The 23833-nt window shown below is 37.2% G+C and overlaps 2 protein-coding genes across 3 annotated transcripts in view; one reads left to right on the top strand and one right to left on the bottom strand.

Moving 5' to 3' along the window:
* Positions 1 to 701: 701 nt before the first annotated feature.
* LOC116876118 (cytochrome c oxidase subunit NDUFA4-like) lies at positions 702 to 1076 on the bottom strand. Its single transcript, XM_032872160.1, is given in 2 exon segments — positions 702 to 983; positions 986 to 1076. Coding segments are annotated over 2 exon segments (348 nt in total). The 3' UTR covers positions 702 to 726.
* Positions 1077 to 9986: 8910 nt separating this feature from the next.
* Positions 9987 to 23833, top strand: part of AP1AR (adaptor related protein complex 1 associated regulatory protein) — a 39178-nt gene continuing 25331 nt past the window's right edge. The window contains exon 1 of one of the 2 annotated variants that reach the window (XM_032859693.1): positions 9987 to 10438. In XM_032859693.1, the coding sequence (XP_032715584.1) occupies positions 10356 to 10438 (83 nt within the window). In that variant the 5' untranslated portion in view covers positions 9987 to 10355. The remainder of the gene's footprint in view (positions 10439 to 23833) is intronic. The other variant, XM_032859684.1, reaches the window with a different exon arrangement.

The following is a 23833-nucleotide window of genomic DNA, read 5'->3' as shown; positions in this document are numbered from 1 at the left end:
CTTTACTGTGTCTTTTAGTGATTGCTCTAGGGCAGTGGTTTTCAACAGGGGAAGATAATTATTCCCAAAGGACATTTGGCAACATTAGAATAAATTTTGGTTATCACATTTGGAATAATGGGTACAAATGATCTAGTAAGTAGAGGCTAGGGATGCTGCTAAATATCTTAAAATGGATAGGATAGGCCTCCGGGACAAAGATTATCTGGCCCAACATGATAATAAAGCTCAGATTAAGAAATCCTGCTTTATAGATTATTATATGCATCCTTCATTAACCATAGACTATCCTGGAATTATATTAAACCATGTTTCCATTAAGGGAAGAATCTTACAACTACACATTTCCATTTAACTTCTCCCTTCCTTTGTGTTACTGTTATATATTTCACTTCTTATGCTACAACTCCTATAATACATTGTTATTTTTTAATTTTTGTTTTATAAGGTCAACCATCCTTTTAAAAATTAAAATAAAATAGTATTTATATTTATCTATATTTCCAGCCCTCGCCATTCTTTTTTGTAAATATGAGCATCAATTTGGTTTCATTTTCATGCAGCCTGATGAGCTTCTTCTAGCATTTTCCCCTTAAATTCTAGGTTTATTTCCTATACCCTTGTTATAAAGTTCAGAGCAGATTTTCAGCATGAAATAGTGACCCATATCAAGTTTCAGATATTTATTATTCAGTGTAAATCCCAACACAATACACCAACATGATTTCATGCATTTAAAGGGGAAATATTTTCTGGGTAAGTGGAAAACTGTGTGGATGCCTTCTGGAATATCTTCAGTCTAAGCAGCTTTATACAGAAACGTTTCATTGAGAAATCTGGACCTTCTTTCTTCAGTTTTCTGTAACCTACATTCACTGAGCAGAACTTGTGTTGATCACTGGGATGCAGTTTGTTCCAGAGTTCTGGGTTATTCTTCCTATCCCGACTAACGTCTGGATTGAACAATGCCAGTCACAAGACTACAGCACTGCTTTAGTACCTCCTGCCCCAATAAATACTAAAAGGGGGATCAAGCTCAGACGTTCCTTGGCTTGACCAATGATCTGTCGTAACATGGCTGTGGCAAAGGCTTCTTGTCCAGAAGGAAAAAGAACAAATCTGCAAGGCCCAGCACTTGTAGAGTAAACCCTACCATGGGAATGAACCCCTTTAGCACTTTTTTTTTTTGTAGTAGAAATCTCTTATATTGAATTCTCTCAGTATTTATCAGAAAATATCCTTATTTTGCCTTCATTTCTGAAAGTTATTTTCCCTTAATGTTTTATGTTGACAATTGTTTTCTTTCTCTTTCTCTTTTTCTTTCTGTCTTTTAAAAATATCATTCCTTTGGCTTGCATTTATTCTAAGGGGAGGTCAGGCGGAGTTCTTATTGTTGTTCCCTATAATGTATTCTTTTTCCCCAAGATTTTTTTTTTTTTTTTGGAGATTTGCTCTTTATCTTTTGTTTTCCACAATTTTACTATGATATGCCTAGGTGTAAATTCTTATTTTTCACTTTGAGGATTTATTGAGATTTAGGAGTCCATGTTTGGTTTTTATTTTGTTTTGCTTTTTGTCAAAATAAATAATTTTTTTTTCTTTTGCCATTATTTGTTCTTCAAATACTTTCTCTATCCAATTCTCTCTTTCTACCCCTTTTGGAACTTAAAGCACACAAGTATGTTGGACCACTTGATATTATCTCATAAGCTGTTGATGCTGATGTTTTTTTTCAACCCTTTTTCTCTCTGGATTAATTTCAACTGAACTGTTTTCAAATTCGATAACCACTTCTTCTATCAAACCCGCTGTTAAACCCAACTGATAATTTTTTTTTAAGATTTTTATTTATTTGACAGTGAGAGTGAGCAAGAGAGACAGAGAGCAAGCACAAGCAGGGGGAACTGAGGCAGGGGAGAAGTAGGCTCCCAGCTGAGCAAGGAGCCCCATGTGGGGCTTGATCCCAGGACTCTGGGACTACGACCTAAGCCGAAGGCAGATGCTTAATCGACTGAGCCACCCAGGCACTGATAATTTTTTATTTCTGATATTGCATTTTTCAAAAAAATTTTAAGTTCTAAAATTTGTTTGCTTCTTCCTGCTGTTTCTGCTTCTTTCCTGAAATACCACATATTTAACCTATAACATCCATATTTTCTGATATACGCTTTCAGTATTTATAGTGGTTGTACTAAAGTTCTCTATAAAGTCTAATAAACGGGTTATCTTCTCTAGGTCTACTTTGATTGTTGTCTTTTTCTTGATTATGGGTTCCATTTTTATTTTCATGCCTGTTAAAAAACTGATTTATAGAGATTATATGTAAAACAACAGTGAAGCTAAAGCATCATTTTTGTTCTGTTTTGATTCTTCCCAGAGCGTAAGCCCTTTCCTCAGGTAGGGTAAGAATGATAATTCAGATCCTTCCAAGAGTCATGTTGCAGACAGTCAAGCCATATATATATTCTTAAACTCAACTGTTATTAGTCTTTGATGATAATTTTTTTTTTTTTAAGTATTTGAGCTCGGAGTAGGTCAGGTTACTTTCAGGTAATTTTGGCTCATCTTCAGATTCAACTCCAGCAGGATTCATAATCCAAACATTACAAGGATGCAGAGAAATGTACAGTTTATTCTGGTTGTCCAGCCTTTCCTCCAATGCAGCTTTCTTGGCAATATCTGGATGTGAGTGGCATGTGGAGAGAGAATTTTCAAAATAATTTATTTTCAAATCTGGAGCTTATTCTGGTTATCTATTACACTAAATTTAACAGTTTAAACATTTGAAATGAAGATATTTCAGTTGAAACAAAATGATAATACTTGAGCGGTGCCTGGCTGGCTCAGTCAGTTAACCAACTGCCTTCAGCATAGGTCATGATCCTAGGGTCCTGGGATTGAGCCCTGCGTCTGACTCCCTGCTCATCAGGGAGTCTGCCTGTCTCTCTCCCTCTGCCTCTCCCCCCAATCTGCTCTTTCTCTCTCTCAAATAAATAAAGTCTTAAAAAAAAAGTAATATTTGAGATAAAAATAGTTTATTATGGGGGTGCCTGGGTGGCTCAGTCAGTTAAGTGTCTGATTCTTGATCTCTGCTCAGGTCTTTATTTCAGGACCGGAAGTTCTAGCCCCATGTTGAGCTCCGCAGTGGGTATGGAGCCTACTTGAAATTTAAAAAAATAAAAATTATTATGTGGACCTGGCTGGAGGTAACTCAATGGCAAGGAACAAGAATTATCTTGAGATGGTCTAATTACAGGCCTGCTGGTTGGTATCAACTATTGCCTGGGAACTCCACTTGGGATGACCAGACCATCCCCACACATCATATCACACATGGACTCCTTACATTGCACTCAAGGTTGCAAAATCATGTGTCCCAAGAAGGTCAGAGAGAACTGTATCACCTTTATGATTCAGCCTCAAAAGTCACAATTGTTTCCACCATTGTTGAAACCTGACCAGATTCAAGAGGGATCATGGACACTACTACTTGATGGGAGGATGTCAATGTCACATTGTAGAAAAGAGAATGTAGGATGGAATATATGGTTGAGGCCATTTTGAAAACTCAATCTGCTATAGTCTACCTCCAGATTTCAGTGTCTCCCACAAACCCATACTGCTGTCTAAAGCTTAGTTGTTTTTTCCTGATCTCCATCTTTGGTGGCCCAATTCTTCAACTGCCCATATTTTGATTAGCTGCCTACTCCCAAGTATGAATTTGTTCATTTATGAATATCTCATTTCTTCCTGAGTATTAGTTCATTTAGGCATTCTTCTGTTTATTGTACTTTGCTGATCTCATAAAAAATGATTTTAATTTTGTTAATGTTTTTGTTACCATGTGCCTTTCACGTCCTATATTTTAATTGGAAGCAGGAATCATTAATGTTTAATTTCAGTGTCTTTTTTTTTTCCTATTTCTATTAGTTGCTTTATTTTAATTAACTTTTCTTTCATATTTCCTTGTTTTCCTTTTTATGACATTAACTATCTTAAACATGCTTATTTTATAGTGTCTGACTGCTTGTTTATATTTGGTCTATAAAACCCATGTTTTTTTTTTTTTCTTTTTCTCTGCTATTCCATGCGTCTGCTTTGTACCATGGTAGTTTGTTTGTAATATGTGATTGCAGGCTCATTTTCAGTGCTGTTTTTTATCTATAGAAATCCTGTGCAAGCTAGATGGAAAGTATGTGTGCCCCCTTCTCTCCTCCAGTGAATGTTTTTGCTTTACAACAAATCTAAAGTATCAATACCTAAAAACCACTTCTTATGTTAATTTCTTATGTTAATTGGACTTAGATTATTGTAAATCCCAATTCCTTAACAGAAAAAGAGTATTTTTTTTTCTAACTCAGATCACAACAATAATAACAAATTTGCTTCCTGTCTCCTACCCTTCCTAGCCCTACTTTCCAAGGCTAGAACTGGACTCAGCAAAATACTTTTCTCTTTTGCCAGCAGGTGCTATGTTGCGATCTTCCAATGGGGGTACTGAAGGGACAGTACAAGATTTGAAAAAGCAACTTAATTCTTTTTTTGCTACTTTGTTCTCCATATGATGGCAAATGGATCAGCAGCAAGGAGTCCTGGCAGTATTTACCACAGTGGCCCCAGCCCTCCTGCTCCAGTGGTAAGTGCCCCCAGGTCCACAGAGGTGGGCTCACAGGCAGATAACTTCCATCTAGCTTTTCCATGACCATAATGGCAGAGCAATTTCTATGGCATCCACAGTCTTTTCAGAGGTCTGAATATGTACCTTGTAGGGCTGTCCTCTAAATGTCTAAAATCCTCTTCTGTTTACTTTTACTCAGTCCCAGGTTGATGGCTGCTCCTAGAAGTAGTTACACCTGTTTCCTTCTAGCACTAACCACCATTTATCTATTTAATTAACTTCCAATGTTCCTTGTTCAAATTACTAGCTCAGTTTCTGACCAGGCAAAAGAGATCTGGAACAAATTCTGCTCAGTGGAAGAACTCTGTATGAATTATATAACTATTCTTATTAGTTCTTCTGTTTGTGAAAGGTAAATGTACGGTGAGCAAAAAGGGAAGCAAATCACTTAATGTGCATTGTACTCAGAGACACGACCAGCTAATGAAGCTCATCACATACCCTAAAGTCAGAAGAAATGGGGCACTGGTGATTCAGCCAAGAAATTAAGTAATTTCCTCTTGACTTTCCCTTTTCTCTTTAAGCACATCTTTGCATATCTTTGTTCTTGGAAAAATCACTTAAATGTTCCATTGAGCTATTTAGTTATTCAAATGTAAAGTAAAAGACCATTGCAGAAATAAAGGCATTTGAGAGCAGCAATTTTTAAAGAGCTAAACCACTCTGCATAACAACACAAAGGTTTGCATTATAGGCATAGTTAGTTCACTTGGGACTTTTTTTTTTTTTTTTTGGAGAAATATTTGGTTTTTACATATGAAATTTAGCTATGATGTGCTTGCAAAGTGTTATTCTTACGGAATTATGTTTGTCGTTGAGCCATGGTTTACCACTTAGTTACTGCAGCCAGCCAGCCTTAGTGCACCTAAAGTTTCACTTTATAATGTACATAAATATGTACAAAAGAACTAGGCAATTCTGGATCAAGTCAAACCTGGACTGGACTATAGTTCTTTCACATATTACTTAAGACTTAATATATAAGACGTTAGGAACCATAATGATACTGGATTATTATAGTATGAAGAGAATGTTCTATTTGTGTTTCCAAGGCCAATACTTCTAGTTGGCAGGGGGTGAGGTCTCCCCATAAATCAGTGAATAATCTTACATTCAATCATCCTGAAAAGAGGCAGATCATGGGACAGACAATGCCTGAGAGATGGAGAATTCTTTCCTCCCTGTAGGCCACACTTTCTTAGAACCTGACTTCATAAAGTGGTGTAGAGTATGCCTGAGTGCATGTCGAAGATATAGAATTTTTTAAAACTTCATGTTTTTCATAGGAAGCTAGAGATACAGCTACAAAAAATAACTTATTGATGACATCTCCTTCAATCTGAGGACAATAAAAAAAACAGCTAATATTTATATTATACTTAGGGTATTATAGGTAATTCTAGTATGGTATATACAGTACATTATGGAAATTATAGTATAATCATATTATACTAAGCAATGGTTTTTAATATTATGCTAAGCTTTTGATTAAATAATCATTTATCCTGACAACAAACTCAACAGGTAAATTTTATTATCTCATTATCTATATATGTTATAGCCATTGTATCTAGTATCCTGCTCCACGAATTAAAAGAAAGAATTTAGGGGCCCCTGGGTGGCTCATTGGGTTAAAGCCCCTGCCTTTGGCTCAGTCATGATCCCAGGGTCCTGGGATTGAGCCCCACATCAGGCTCCCTGCTTAGTGGGGAGCCTGCTCCCCCCCCCCACCTTCTGCCTGCCTCTCTGCCTACTTGTGATCTCTGTCAAATATATAAATAAAATATTTTTAAAAAATCAAAGCATTTAAAAAAAAAAGAATGAATTCATGTCCATTCTTGGACCAATGTGGTAATGGAGAGCACAGAATTCTTCCCTTTGAAGAACCTCCTAATCCTGAGAAAAAACATGATTGTAGCAACGGATCTCAAGACAACAAAAAGTGATTAGTAGCCAACAGAAGAATTCTGAGCAAAAAGAGATTCATATTTGGAACCACATAATCCAGAAGACAAGTAGAGGTAAAGATTGCATGCTGACTGACTTCAGAGTATTCATGAGAAAAACTCTTCATTTGACTTCAGAATAAATCCCTAAAGGGAAAGGAATTTTGCAAGGCATGGGGAAGGAAAAGGTCCTGCTACCGGGAAGGTGGGTAGGTAGGGTCTCTAGCAAGCTGATTATTAAGTAGCCATCACTGTAGATAAGCTCTGTGTCTCCTACTGGCAAATTGAATAGTCTACCTGGCAAACTGCCATAGATATGAACGCGCTAGCCATGAATATATCCTTCCGGAATATACTTGACTATTGTCTTTAATGATTTCATAACTATGTCCAAATGTGGGATTGGTGACACAATACTGGGCCATGGCAGAAGCACAACAAGCCTTGTTGTCCGGAGACCTGTGTTTTCTTCATCTTATACCTTTGATTCAGTGTGTGACTCTGGGAAAATCACGAAATTCCTCTAGAGGTCCTCTTTCTCATCTGCTTTACAAACATCCCTTCCACTTATAGGGTTTCTCCCTGCTAATTCTGCTTAACTAATAGCAGATCATTCAACTGAATGTTTACAATCTTTTAAAGCTACATTGCAGTGAAGATAAGATTCTTGATGTCAAACTTGGTAAAAAAAAAAAAAAATTGCATAATAAATTTCAGAAACAGCCTATATTAGCTTCATAATTTATTTCCAGAAAAATGTTAAGTAGCTCAACTCAATTTATTAGAATCCACCCACATTTATATCCTAATCACTTTCTAAATGTCTACATTTGTTATAAAATTTAATTAAGCTGGCTATCAATTAATCTTTCCTGCTGATAGGCCAGATTAAAAAAAATTTTTTTTCTGATCATTTAAAAAAAATTGAGACAATACAAAAAAAGAATCTCCCCAAATCCACATTCTTTTTTTTTTTTTAAGATTTTATTTATTTATTTGACAGACAGAAATCACAAGTAGGCAGAGAGGCAGGCAGAGAGAGGGAGGGAGGCAGGCTCCCTGCTGAGCAGAGCCCAATGCGGGGCTCCATCCCAGGACCCTGAGATCATTACCTGAGCTGAAGGCAGAGGCTTAACCCCCTGAGCCACACAGGCACCCCCCAAATCCACATTCTTGATATAATATTATTAGTATTGTTATTTACCAACTAACTTTTATTTTCCCCTAGGAATATATTTAAGAAAGAAAGTATATGTGTATTTAAGAATGTATATGCTTTGTTTTAAACATGATTTGGAACACACAATATATAACTTTCTATCCTGATTTTCAACATTATTCAGCAGCATTTTGCCAGGCTATTAGAGTTTTTCCAAAATATATTTCAGATGGTTATGTAATATTATAAGACCATACCAGCAAATTTAACCATCTTTCAAATTATTGAGCATTAAGTTTGTTTCTGGCTCTTGACAAGTTATTTCCAAATGATTTTTCAGAATGAGTTTCACTAGCCCCAGTTCAGAATATTTCATTGTCCCCTTGCAAAAACTGAACATTTTATTTGTAAATTTTTGTTGACCTGACAAGTGAACAATGACTTCTCTTTGTGTTTTAATTTGCATTGCTTTGATTAGTGAAGTCAGTTTTTTTACTAATTAAGTCAATTTTAAATGTTTTAATCATTTGTACTGATTCTGAGGATCATTCACATAGATCTACTTTTAACAGAGGTTTATAAGAATGCCTATAGCAAAAAGTATCCATCAAGTGTCCATGATTGTGGTATCCCATGCAATTGTGAAAAATAATAGAGAAATCACCACATATACCCTTTACCCAGTTTTCCCCAATGGTAACATCTTGCAAAACTGTAATGTAATATCACAAAGAAGATACTGACTTTGACACAACCCAGATACATGTTTTCCATCACAAGATTCCACTCCTTACTCTCTGACCCCTGGCAATCATGTAATCTACTCACTGTTTGCATAATTTTGTCATTTCTGGAATGTTACATAAATGGAATTATACAATGTGAAAGCTTTTCAGACTGGCTTTTCAATTCTATATAATTTCCGGCACATTTATTTACTATGTGTGTTATACCAATAGTATGTGCTTTTTGTTGTTGAATAGTATTCCACAGCTTTCTTTATAGCTTTATAGTTGAATTTTAAAGATTATTTCAGAATATATTTGCTTGACTTTAGGGGCTGAAGAAGGGATAGAAAATATAGCTGCTATTTATGAAGTTATTCAGTCATTTCACTAACATCCATTGATTGCAGACTACCGGGCTAAACATCCTTATGCACTTGGTTCCAAAAACGACTAAGACCCAAATAAGGTCAAAATTATTTTTGTAGCAGTGCTAAGACTGAAATCCAGTTGGGCCTAGATTTCAGGAAACAAGAAAATGACTAGCTCAAGAACATTTTTTCATGAATAACAATTTTCTAAAATGTAACAACTGTCCTAGGTTAAATTTCAACTGGTTATAAAAAGACACAGTTTTTTTTTTTAAAAAGCATTTTATCCAAAGGACTAGGCGCTTATTAAGCCACCCCTTATATCCGATTGTTCCCCCTTATACTCGATTTTAAGGCCAACTACAAAAATCGAGCTTTACAGGAGCACTTGAGTATGTAAACCAAGCCGCGTCTGAGTAGCTATCTCTTCCCATCTACTACAGTTCCCTGCAGCACGCTTGGATCGGAAAGGCTGGTGTCGCTGAAAAACTCTAGCCTTTTACTTCCTCTGGACTACAACCACCTATCCGAAATTATTCGAAGGTTTGATTTTAAACAAAACAAAACAAAAAAAGATGCCAGTAGGCCGCCATTAAAAAGTTTCTTTACAATACTGACAATACAGAGATAGAAACGCAAAGTAGAGACCGGAAGAGAAAAATGTGGGGGTGCGTTCAAAACGTCAATCAGTCCCTTGACACTTACGGTGCGGTATTAACAAAACCTAAGCACACACTACACAAATAAGTGCCCCTTCTCATACCCGATGACTCCCGGCCTTGGGCTCTAAGTAAGCCGCTCACAAGGCTTTGGTACAAAGTTCGAAGCTTGAGCCTTGACCGTTGCGACACACGGAAATAGTCGGGAGCCAGTGGCGGGAAATGCTAGGAGAAAAGGAGGTTGCTAGTCCGGTCAAGGTCCAACGAAACAAATGCAACCAGGAATTGGACTAACCGCAAGGTAGAACTGATTCTGAGGAGCTTGTGGAAGTGACGTAAGAACCAGTGGCCGGAGGAGGCGGGGCCGCAAAGGGAGCGCGCCCTATTGGGGCCCGGGAGAGGCCGGGGGTGTGGCAGCGCCTGCCGCGAGGCGTCGGCCCGGGCGCACGGGAGGGCGGGGTCTGGGCGCGCGACGCGCGCGGACTGGCTTCTTTCAGGGGCTGGAGGCGGTCACTTTAGCTAGATTGGGGTCCCGAGGCGAGCGAGGGGCCATGAGGACGGCGAGGGAGTCCAAATTCCGCAGCCTCACACTCCTCCCTCAAGCGGCAGCGACTCGGTGGCCCGTGGAGTAACCGCTGCCTTTGTTCCGAGTGCCTGTCCCTCCTGTCACCTCAGCCCCTCACGCCGTCGCGCTCCTGCTGGCCCGCCCTTGGTCCCCGAAGCCTCATTCGGCTCGTGCCGCGCGGATGCGGCTGCCGGGCCTGAGTGTGGGCTTTGAGAGGGAGGAGGAGGAGAAGCGGCGCCTGGGCGGCATGCGATGGGGAACTGCTGCTGGACGCAGTGCTTCGGTCTCCTCCGCAAGGAAGCGGGGCGGCTGCAACGTGTAGGAGGCGGTGGAGGGTAAGCCCGCTGGGGGAAGGGCCGGGCTCCTTCTGGCTCCTCCCTTTCGGCCCTTGCGGGGAACCCTCTTCACTGTCTAAACTGCGACGGCTTAGAGTAGGCCGGGAGCCCCTCTGCCCTCACCACCTAACGGGCGTCGAGCTGGTGGTCATAGAGTGGAGGCCCTGGTCGAGGGGGGCCTCCCAGGGAAAGCTAGAAAAAGGGGCGGGCGTCGCTCTTGCCGCCTCCTGCAAGACTCCCTCCAATTGCGCTGTCACGCGGGGTAAGAGCCATGGAGGGCATCACCTCTGGGAAGCATGAGCCTTTCCCACGAAGGGGCAGTGGAACGGGCTCCACAACAACCCGGACACACCCTACGTTGAGTTTGGGCTTGATGCCCAGGGTTGTAGCTCTGTATTTGACCCTCCCTTTGCGCTGATGGAGCCGCTGAGAATCTGGCTCCAAAAAGTTGAGCCTCAGAGGGAATTTTAGTAAAAGGCATTGGGATGCTGTAGTCAAATAAGTAAGGTTCCAGACATTGAATAACTCTTTGACAATGTGCGAAGACTTGCCGAATTGCTGGGATTCCAGTGGGCTTTCGGATTCTTAGTATTGATAATAAGAGAAGCAGTGTGTAGCTTTTCCATATTAATATTTTGGTTATTTCCAGAGGAATGCTGTACTCTGAGTGCTACCCATAAGCCCTGTATACCTAGAGAAATAACAGTCCTTCTGAACCTTACTTCTCTTTATTAAAACTGGTATATGTAAAACACACCATCCATAAGATAATAGAATTTCATAATCCATTTTTTGTGTTGTTTTTTTTTTATTATTATTTCTTAGGGTATTGAAAGAAATTGAACAAATTCCTTTGAAGTTGGCTTTGTTGTAAAATATTTCCCAGGAATTCAAACTTAGAATCAAAAATCTGAACGAAGCCACTTTCTGTACGGAATAAGACTGCACTTTATAGAACAGATTGCTAAATTTTCTGATCTCCCTCATTTAACCAACATTAGCAGGTCATAAGGTGTTCAGAATACATACACTGGAGCCACACGATTTATAATCTGGATCTTTTGGTGATACAGATTTTATATATGATTCACTCATTGGTTCATCAGGCACAGATTCGTTGCGTTCATTGAGTCACCTCTCTCATACAAAGTAGCCAAAATTGTATATTAAGTATCCCTGAATGGAGAAGTAAGGAATTAAAGATTTTTGTGCCTAGCTTAGTATTTTGATTTCCCTGACTTAAGGGCTATTACTGTCAAAGGGGAACATGACAGCTGTTTTTATCATATCAGAGAGAATCATCTAATTTACTTCTAATTTTTGTGTGCATGTGCACCTGTGTAGTCAAGTATGCTTAAATAGGTTTGCCTAAGGACGAGATGCCACAAAGTCTCTGGCTTTGTTAATATTTTATTTGTAGTTGTGTTGTAGCATATTCAATTCTAATTGTGGAAATCAGGTCTTATACTCTAATTGGGTAGACAAAAATCACTTGTTTTTGATTTTTGAATACAATGGGGTATCTGGGATTTTTGTTTTGTTCTTTCTTTGTGATTTGACAAACTAAGTTTTCCTTAGAGGGTAGCATTAAAATTGTAGATTTTATTCCCCGAGCAGGTGAGGTTGGCAGCATAGGGAGAGATCAGTGAATTAGTGTGTTAATTGTCTGTAGATATGCCATAAAAATATAATAGTTGGATCTGTATTCTTCTGTTATGGGCAAAACTTGAACAAACAAATCTTGTTGAAGCAGTGCATGTCTGTGGGTGTGGGCACTGTCATCTAAAACCTTATAATGGTGATGTTGCTACTGTTTATTTCAGTCCATAAACATAGGTGTAGACAGTTTCTTTACTTGAATATTCTGAATAACTTACTGTTTTACATTACTTTTCATATTGTTTTAGTAGCTTCCAGTAAGCAAGCAGAGACAGGTGGATATAGTTCATTGTTATTTACAGAATAAAGTTAATCTTTACCTCACTTTAGTTGCTTTTCTTTTTCTTTTTTAATCACCTGGGAATTCTGATTTTCTTTTAAGTGTACGTCTAGAGAGTTAACTAATAGTTTATCTAAGGGCAAAATATTGAGGGGTGATCACAAAGACTTGATCTGATTTATTATATTTATCACTATAGTGGCCACAGGTATTATAATCCTGGGCTTTCTTAGACTGTTTTAAGCTGGACATCACAAGGGTGCTTTATGATATAGGGCCTTAGCCTGACAGATTTCTCAAAGGCATCTCTAAAGTCAGATCACTCAGTTTTCACTATCCAGTTTCAAAACCAGAATTACTAATGTTTCAGTTTATAAAATATAAGAGAATTCTAGATTTTATATTCTAGAATATCTGTCAATAGTCAAAATATTAATATCAGTATTGAGATATGTCAGAAACCTTTCTACTAATAAAATTATCTGGGGATTAAAGCAGAGGGAGTTAAATATCTTTAAGCAGTAAGATTTAGACATCCTAAGGAGTCATCCTTTTCTACTACAGGTTTTGTTTACCAACATGGTCTAGAGGGCTCCACCTACTGGTTGGTTCTTGGGCAGTACTAGAAATCTTGTATAGATAATTTTGGTGGTTTTTTTTCTCAAACTGAAGACCCATTTATGTTTTGTTATATTTTCTCATTTTTATCTTGCCATATAATTCCACACAGTGGTTCCAGTTAAAATGTACTATAGTTTTATATAAATGTATGATCATGTCTTGTATCCTTGATATTAACATTTGTTGGCTTTTTGGCTCCAGTAGCAAAGTTGCCTTCAGGCGGTAGTTTGCGGTGATTTGCTCTTTTCTTTCCTGGTAAGAAATATTTTAGTAATAGCTGCCAACATCCAATTACTTCCTGTATGTGCTGGCTCTGTTATAAGTACTTTACATTATCTCATTTATTCCTCACCACAATCCTGTGAGGAAGATAAGTACTATTACATAGATCATAGATTAAAAACTGAAAAGTTTACCTTGCTCAAGACAGCTGAACTGGGATTGATTCCAGGTCACTCTGAATTCAGAGCCTTTACCCTTAACTTCTAATGGCTTGTGGCTTTTTATTTTATAGGTAATGTGTGCATACTTCTGAAAAATTTGACTTTATTCTGTGTGGTAAAACTGTTCTTTTCTTGAAACCATGCACTTGACCTTGGCAACATTACTTTTATTATTTTCCTGTTTATCTCCTGACTAGTTCTTACTCTATCTGCCTATTAAATACAACATTTTTCTGTCCTGTCTTCGCTTTATTTAGTTCTCTTCACACGTATACCCAAGCCTGAAGAAATTTTATCCATTCCTATGATTTCAACTACCGTGACTTCCAAATCTCATTTCTTCTAAACAAACCTCTTGAGGCACCTGGGTGGCTCAGTCGATAAACGTCTGCCTTTGGCTCAGGTCATGATCCCAGGGTCCTGGGGGATTGAGCCCTGCAGTGGACTCCTTGCACTGGGCAAGCCTGCTTCTCCCTCTTTAAATAAATAAACAGACCTCCTTTCAAAGGTTCAGCACTATATTTTCAGTTGCCAACTGAATACACTGGATACATTTGGATATATGAAGGCTCCTCAAATCAACCTATCTAAAATACCTAAGAAATATCTAGAATAGGTATTTCTCTCCCCCAAGATTTCTTCTTCCTCTGCTTCATGTATTCTCTCATTCCCTTACCAGCTACATTCATAGTTTTCCAAGCTACTAACTCAACTTCATTGTCCTGTACCCCTCTCTTATCTGCTAAGTTCGTCTCTCCTTAATACATACTGAACCCATTTCCTTTGTTGGTATTTGTGCCTTAAACCTTGTCTTTCAGATCACCAGGTTTCCCATTCTTAACTGTTCTCCGCTCTTGTTTCTCTCATACTTCAGTCCCATCTTCCCTTTCTGTCATTGGAGTTAGGCTTTCTAAAACCCATATTGGATCATACCATCCAATATGTGGTATTGGTGCTTAAAGTGCTTAAGCCACTTTGTCTGTGTCCCATTTCCTGTAGGTAACTTGCTCAGTCTTTTTTTCCTTCTGTGACAGATGATAAGTTCCTTGGCATTCAGATGTGCAACATAACATCCATTTGTATGCTCCGGATTTTATGCAGCTTCTGCGTTTGGGGGTGAAGAGTGTAATCTCACTCTTTTGTTCTCTCCTTCAGAAAATCATTTCAGAATACAAATCAGTGAGAATAACATTGAAAAGAAAACAATGAATCTATTCTAATTTCAAAAAACTTAACTCATTCATAAACCTTAATATCTTAACTTTTTTGATAAATGATACCTTCATAGAGAGTATCAAAAATAAACTCCTGACAAAAATAAACTCCTGACAAGGGCATCTGACTCTTAATTTTGGCTCAGGTCATGATCTCAGGGTTGTGGGATTGAGCCCCATCAGATTCTTTATCTCCCTCTCAATCTGTCCCCCCACCCTCTACATGCATGGTCTCTCTAAATAAATAAATAAATAGATAGATAGATAGATAGATAGACAGACAGACTGACTGACTAACTCCTGACAAGATAACCATATCCATTTTACCATTTACTAATTGTGTTTTCTGATTATATTTGTCTTGGAGTATTCCATTTAAAATTGTAGATTTTACTTTGTGTTCACATGAACTTGGCAGCATAAGCAGGAAAGATCAGTCAAAGTATTCTCTGCCATTCTTTCACTTGCCGTATCCCCAATATGCTATAGACTAGATGGGCTATACGCATTCCTCTTTTCCTAAAATACAATGTTCTCTCATCCTTGCCTTTGTGATATTTCTTCATTTCCTATTCTTCGTGAGCTTTAACTTATCCATTGCGCATTGCTTTTTCTATGAAACCCGCTCTAGCCCCCTGAGACAATATTATCTCCCTGAGGAAATAATATTTTTTATAGGCTTAAATCTGTTTTATATAACAGATTGGCAAGCTTTTTCTGTAATGAGACAGATAATATATATTTTAGGCTTTGCAGGCCATAAGGTTGAAGCTTTGTTGCAACTGCTGTACTTTGCTGTATTAGTTCAAAAACACAGGCAATATATAAACAAATGCATGTAACTGTTACAATAAAACTTTGCCTTTCAGAAACAGGCATTGGGCCAGATTTGGCCCATGGACCATAGTTCACTGACTTTTAGTATCTTCCTTGGTAGACGGTTAAGAGCTCCTCAAGGTCAGGGACTATGCTTTATCTTTATTGCCTTCTACTCTCAGTGTCTCATGTTTGTTGAATGAATAGCCAGAGAGTATTATTTTTGAACTTGGAAGATTTAGAAAACAGAGTTTTCTCTTATCCTTCTTTTTCTTTTAGATGTTTGTCTAACTTTGGCAAAAATGTCACTCATTCACAGAGTTAAACATAAAACCTACCAGTTTAATGTTGATTTACTTTAAAAAATCATATAGAGTACCAGTGAGCATTTAATATTTTATCATAATATATGTTGCTAAAATGGTAATCAGTAGTGTCATTATTAAGAGATTCAGTTTACTTTTCTACATCTTTGTCAGCTTTGAAAAATATACAAGTTTAAGATGTTTCTTTTGAAATTTCAGAAATTAGGAAGGAAAACTGTAATAGATTTAAATGGATATGAATTTTCTGAGTATTCTGTATTTTACCTTAAAGACTTCCCAGAGCTGTGTTCTGAACCTTACTCTATTCTTCCTTAATATATTTTTTTCTTCTTTAATGTACTTTTCCTGGGCAATGGCATGAAAACACATGTCTTTACCTATTATGTGCATACTAATGAGCCTGGTCATCTCAGTGTTAGCTCTGAAATATCATATTGCCCACTCAGTATTTCCATTTGGGTATCAAAATCAGTTTACAAAGCCATCATCATCTTTCTTTCCTTCTCATGGGCCTTTCCTCATTTTTTTTCTTTCGTAAAGCACCAACCATTTCTGCTACTTTGTGCCCTACCTTGTGAATGGTAAACAATGTATAGTCACCTAAACCAGGAACCTGAGAATCATGTTAAACTCCTCCCTTTCAATCACCCTCCAAATCCAGGTTGTTAAGGTTCTGAATGGCATCTACATCTTTCCAGCTTCTACATCTTCCCCGCCTTCGTACAGATCCTTTCATCTTCTTTGTATTTGTAGCTCCACCCTCTTGCTGATACCTTTTTGAGCTGATGTCTTTCTAATCTGAAAACCAAAAAGAAACACTAAACCTTGCTTTCCCTTTAACAAACTAAAGAATTGTCTTGGTATCTCCATTTGCTCACTTCTTACTCAGTCTTTTTTTTTTTTTTTAAACATTCTTCTCTTGTTTCTTTTTTTTTTAAAGATTTTATTTATTTGACAGAGATCACAAGTAGGCAGAGAGGCAGGTAGAGAGAGAGAGGAAGGGAAGCAGGCTCCCTGCTGAGCAGAGAGCCTGATGCAGGGCTCAATTCCGGGACCCTAAGATCATGACCTAAGCCAAAGGCAGAAGCTTTAATCCACTGAGCCACCCAGGCGCCCCTTACTCAGTCTTCAAGGCAAGCTAACGTTCATTATCCCTGCTACTGCTGATGTTGTTGCCCACTACCAGCATAACATCAAAACAGCCATCATAATCCAGTGGATATTAGTAATCCTTATTGTATGTGATTTTTTAGCTGCATTTATTGCTGTTGGCTCTCGCTTCACTCCTGTAATTTCATACTTACCATATTTTCTATCTGCCTCCCTGGGTAGTGGATTTAAATTGATCTGTCTTCCCTATCTTCTGTGAATGTTCTTTTTCATCACTTCAGTCATTAAATGTTGGAGTCATTCAAAACTGAATTAGACTCTTCTTGTACTATACTTTCCTTAAAGCATAGCGTGCATGTCGTCACTAATCTAGGAGCATCTTTTAACTCTGTTCCCACATTTCTTAGTCTATCCCCAAAACCAGATTTTTTTTTGTACCTTCTAGTTTTTCAGCCTGCCCATTTCTCTCACCCCTGCCACATTAGTCCAAGCTGTACTCATAGCTTGCTTAGATTTCCAATAACCTCTGTTAAAATAGCACTCTTCCTCATTCATCACTTTCTGACACTGCTTTAGTTCGTCATAGCACTTACCACTCCATGACTTTGTAACTGTTTGTTGTCTGTTCCCCTTTAATATGGTATAAATTTCATGAGGTCAGAAACTTTTGTTTATTCTTATGAATCCAGTGTAGCAATAGTGCTTGCCAGTATTAGGCACTAAATAAATATTTGTTGACTGAGTGAGTAGCCTACCCACATGTACCCACATCTATTCTTGACCTCTTTCAGTTGGTCCCGTATTTTGGAGTCACAGTAATCTCATGCAAATCCATAATGCAAACACAACTTAAAATTCTTTAGTGGCTTATTGTACTTTTAGAATAAACACTGAAATCTTTAACTAGGTTTCAAGGCTTTGCATTATCTATTCCTTGCCTTCCTTTTGGGGGAGGGATGGCCCTCATCTGTGTCACATTCTTCCTTGAATCCATTTCTTCTCTTTTTACTTATGTAACTTCTCTCATCTTTAGATGCCAGCTTAAGGATTATTTCTCACAGAAGTCCTTCCAAACCACCTCCTACTCTCAGGGGATAAGTCCTCATACTATCATGGAATCATCTTCCTTTTCTTTTGACTACTTCTTCAGGTTTTTATGATACCTAAAATAGTGTGATTAATTAATATCTGTTTTCTGCTTTCAATGTAAAGGAAGCAGCCCATGCTTGTTTTTGCTGACCATTGAACACTCAGCTCTAAGTTATATGCCTAATATGTAGTATGTAGGCAATAAATACTTGTTCACAGAATTAATGAGTATGTTTCTTAAATGTATCTTGCTCTTTTCATTCCCCCTTGCTTTTGGTGCCTGCTACTCCCTGAAACATTTTTTCTCACTACTTGGGGCCTGGCTAATTCCTCCTCCATCTGATTTTTGATGCCCCTCATTTAAACATATGCCACTCAGAGTGTGCTGAGTTGTTAATGTAGTTGTTAATTTACCTGTGTATCTACCCCCATTAGATCCTAAGCCTCTTGGATACATGGGTCAGCTTTTATTCACTTCTGTATTTTAGCTACAAAGCTATATATGTCTGTCATTCAGTAATCCAGGGAACTTCACTTAGAATTAGAAAGTTCAGTATCATAGATACGTAAGTAGCAACAGTTTCTAAAAGAAGAAGGTGGTCAGCAATTTCAGATGCTGCACACAGATTACAGAGAATGGATGAGAAAGAACCAAAAGATTTCTAAGGTCCCTTCTAGTTACTAGTTTCCTCTAATTCAGGCCCCTTTAAATAGCAGTGACCTTCATATCATGCATCTTTTTTGGACACAGTGCTATAAACCTAGAAATCAACCACAAGAAAAAGTCTGGAAAGACCACAAATACGTGAAGGTTAAATAACATGCTACCAAACAGTGGATGAGTGAAGCAAGAACTCAAAGAAGAAATTTTAAAAATTACATGGAAACAAATGAAAATGAAAACATGACGGTCCAAAACCTCTGAGATGCAGCAAAAGCTGTTCTAAGAGGGAAGTTTATAGCAATATTGGCCTACCTCAGGAAGCAAGAAAAATCTCAAATAAACAACCTAACCTTGCACCTAAAGGAGCTAGAAAAAGAACAAACAAAACCCCAAACCAACACAAAGGATTAATAAAAATCAGCAGAAATAAATGATGTAGAAACTTAACAACAATAACAAAAGAACAGATCACTGAAACCAGGAGATGGTTCTTTGAAAAAAACCAACCAAATTGATAGGCCTTGAGCTAGACTTATCAAGAAAAAGGACTCAAACAAAATCACAAACGAGAGAGGAGAATTAACAAAAATACAAACAATTAGAATATTATAGAAAATTATATGCCAACAAATTGGGGCCTGAAGCCAAAAGAGATGGATAAATTTCTACCCAAAGCTAGAAGAGATGGATAAATTTCTGGAAATGTATAATTTCCAGATGTAAATGTAATGTAAATTACATTTGTAAAATGTAAAAATGTAAAATGTATAATTTCTACCCATTTCTATAAATTATACATTTATATATGTAAATGTATAATTTACGAAAGCTGAAGCAGGAAGAAATAGAGAATTTGAACAGACCAATTAATCAGTAATAAAATAAAACTCCTAAAAAACAAAAGTCCAGGCACCAGATGGCGTCACAGATGCCCTGTGAAGGGCAATTCTACCAAACATTAAAAGAAGAGTTAAGTGATAAGTTCCATGGCATTCAGATGTGCAACATAACATCCATTTGCTCGGGATTTTATGCAGCTTCTGCGTTTGGGGGTGAAGAGTGTAATCTCACTCTTTGTTCTCTCCTTCAGAAAATCATTTCAGAATACAAATCAGTGAGAATAACATTGAAAAGAAAACAATCTATTCTAATTTCAAAAAACTTAACTCATTCATAAACCTTAATATCTTAACTTTTTTGATAAATGATACCTTCATAGAGAGTATCAAAAATAAACTCCTGACAAAAATAAACTCCTGACAAGGGCATCTGACTCTTAATTTTGGCTCAGGTCATGATCTCAGGGTTGTGGGATTGAGCCCCATCAGATTCTTTATCTCCCTCTCAATCTGTCCCCCCACCCTCTACATGCATGGTCTCTCTAAATAAATAAATAAATAGATAGATAGATAGACAGACAGACTGACTGACTAACTCCCGACAAGATAACCATATCCATTTTACCATTTACTAATTGTGTTTTCTGATTATATTTGTCTTGGAGTATTCCATTTAAAATTGTAGATTTTACTTCTACATGAACTTGGCAGCATAAGCAGGAAAGATCAGTGAAAGTATTCTCTGCCATTCTTTCACTTGCCATATCCCCAATATGCTATATACTAGATAAATTACTTCTCAAATTAGCCCCAAAAAATAGAAAGGAAGAAAAACTTACAAATTCATTCTATGAGGGCAGCATTAACAGGATAGCAAAACCAGACAAAGGGCCACCAAAAAAGAGAACTATATGCCAGTATCTCTGATGAACATAGATGCAAAAGCCCTCAACAAAATACTAGCAAACTGAATTCAACAATACATTAAAAAAATCATTCACCACAACCATGAGATTTATTCCTGGGTTGCAAGGGTGGTTCAGTATTCAGAAATCAATCGTTGTGATATATCACATCAAGGGGAGAAAGGATAAAAACCATGTGGTTATTTCATAGTGCAGAAAAGGCATTTCACAAAGTACAACATCCATTCTTGATAAAAACCCTTAACAAAGTAGAGTGAGAGGGAACATACCTCATATATGTTATGTATGTTAATATATATGTTATATATGTTAATAAAGGCCATATATGAAAAACCCACAGCAAACAACATATTCGTTGGTGAAAACAGAGATTTTCCCCTATGGTCAGGAACAAGACAATACCACATAGTACTGGAAGTCGTAGCCACAGAAATCAAACAATAAAAAGAATTAAAAAGACTCCAAATTGGTAAGGAAGAAGTAAAACTTGCACTATTTGCAGATGACATGATACTATATAAAAAAAATCTTAAAGACTTCACGAAAAAACTAAAACTGATTAATGAATTCAGTAAAGTCTTGGGATACAAAATCAATGTACAGAAATCTGTTGCATTTCTGTATACTAATGAAGCAGCAGAAAGATAAATTAAGACAAACAGTCCCATTTACAATTGCACCAAAAATAATAAAGTATGAAAGACCTATACTCTAAAAACTATAAAACACTGGTGAAAGAAGTTCAAGAAGAACCAAAGAAATGGAAAGATATTCTATGCTCATGGATAAGAGAACATATATCGTTAAAATGTCTATACTACCCAAAGCAATTTACACATGTAATGCAATCACTATTAAAAGACCAACAGCTTTTTTCACAGAACTGGAACAAATAATCCTAAACTTTGTATGGAACCATAAAAAACCATGAATAGCCAATGCAACCTTGAAAAGCAAAGCTGGGGGCATCACAATTCCAGACCTCACGTTAAATTACAAAGCTGTAATCATCAAGACATTATGGTACTGGCACAAAACAGACACATAGATCAGTGGAACAGAATAGAGACCCCAGAAATGGACCTTCAACTCTGTGGTCAACTAATCATTGACAAAACAGGAAAGAATATCCAATGGAAAAAGGACAGTCTCTTCAACAAATGAAGTTGGGAAAATTGGACAGCCACATATAGAAGAAAGAAAATAAAAGTAAACTGAGACTGCAAAACTACAATTGAGAGATCACCTCACACCTGTCAGAATGGCTAAAATCAACAACATAAGAAGCAACGTGTTGGTGAGGATGTGGAGAAAAAGGAACCCTCATGCAGTGTTGGTGGAAATGCAAACTGGTGCAGCCACCAAGAAAAACAATGTGGAAGTTTCTTAAAAATAGAACTACCCTACAATCCAGCTCTACTAGGTAACTACTCAAAAAAATATAAAAACACTAATTCAAAGAGATATGTACGCCCCTATGTTTATAGCAACATTATTTACTATAGCAAAGTCGTGGAAACAGCCCAAGTGTCCATCTATAGATGAATGGATAGAGAAGATGTGGTGTATATATTCAGCCATATAAAAGAATGTAATTTTTCTATTTGCAACAGTATGTGTGGGATTATAGAGTATAATGCTAATTGAAATAAGGCAGTCTGAGAAAGGCAAATGCCGTAAGATTTCACTCATGTGGAATGTAAGAAACAAAGGGGGAAAAAAGACAAAGCAAGAAACAGACTCTTAACTATAGAGAGCAAACATGGTTACCAAGAGGGGAGGTCGGTGGGGGTATGGGTGACCTAGGTGATGGGGAATTCATCCATAAGCCTTGGAGGTAAAGGGGAAGTTTATCCTAATGGGCACTTATCCTAATGGGCACTGGGCGATGTATGGAATTGTTGATATTGTATACCTGAAATTAATATAACACTGTATGTTAACTGTACTGCCATTAAAAATTTAAAAAGGCAGTGACCTTTTTAAACCCATGTTTTCTGTCTTAAACATGTGTAACAAAGAGTGGTCTTTCCTTTCCAAGGCATAAAATAAATTTTCTGAACATCCATTCTTCCTAAATTTGCCCTCATTAATAAGGGACTTAATAAACAGTAAATATTATTACTTTATTTTAAAATCAGTTAAGCGAGTGGGAGCCTGCTTCCCTCTCTCTCTGCCTGCTTGTGATTTCTCTCTCTGTGTCAAATCAATAAATAAAATCTTAAAAAAAATAAAAATAAAAAAAAAATAAAATCAGTTAAGCATCTGCCTTTGGCTTAGGTCATGATTCCAAGGTCCTGGGATTGAGTCCTGCATCAGGTTCTCTGCTCAACAAGAAGTCTGCTTCTCTCTGCCTGCTTCTCCCCCTGCTTGTATACTCTTTCTCTGACAAATAAATAAGTAAAATCTTTAAATTAAAAAAATCACCTATGTTGACACTATCCCTACCTGGAAAATCTATTGATGGATCATCCCTTGAGATTTGAATTATTAAACCTTCATCAAAATATTTGATAATAATTGAAAAATGATGTGTCTATCTTTATTGTAATAGTCTGAGAGACATCTGATTTGTAACCTTTCCAATCTTCTGTTCAGAAGAAAAAAAGTATTGGGAAGCTTTTAATTTTTAATATACTTTGAAACAATTTACCACAGTTCTTCATTATTTATTTATAGTGTTAAGCAGAAGATGTAGGGAAAGACTTTCCTATTTTATTTTAACATATAGAGGTGTATGAAAAAAAGGAACAATGCCAATGTAGGATTTGTGAAAATTTTTCAGTTATCTTTTAGTTAAGTCACTTTGGTGTAAAAGAGTATTTGCTATGCAAAATAACATGTAGAAGCATAAAAAACTGCACTTTTGTCTACTCTTTATGAGACTGATTTATTAATAAAAGATTGTCTTGATATCTGCTTTTGATAATATTGATAAAGATATATACAAGAATCTTCATTTGTGTAATACATTTACTTTTAAACTCTCCCAAATTCTTTTAAAAGATTTATTTTAGAGAGAGAGAGCCCTCAGTGGGGAGGGGAGAGGGAAATGGACAGAGAATTTCAAGCAGACTCCCTGCTGAGTGTGGAGCCTATCGCAGACCTTGATCCCACAGCCCTGAAGATCATGACCCCAGTTGAAATCAAGAGTCCGAAGCTTAAGCAACTGAGCCACCCACATGTCCCACTCGTCTAACTTTTTATGTGCCACCATCATTCAGAGTATGTTAGCTTATCTTTTCTCCCTCTTTAATATCCTTTACATGTTTATGTCCATTTTCACTTTTTTGGCAGTAATAGAATGAATATACAGAAACTTGGTTTAGAGACATAAGGGATATAAGTATTATGTACAAATCAATGTCCATGGATGACTTTCGGGAGTTCTAGACTGTTATGGGAGAA

This window comes from Lontra canadensis, unplaced genomic scaffold, assembly GCF_010015895.1.
Source record: "Lontra canadensis isolate GAN:19392208 unplaced genomic scaffold, GSC_riverotter_1.0 scaffold1, whole genome shotgun sequence".
In the NCBI taxonomy this organism is placed as follows: Eukaryota; Metazoa; Chordata; class Mammalia; order Carnivora; family Mustelidae; genus Lontra; species Lontra canadensis.
The sequence above is the reverse complement of the archived record's forward strand: the minus strand, read 5'-3'. Positions and strand labels throughout refer to the sequence as shown.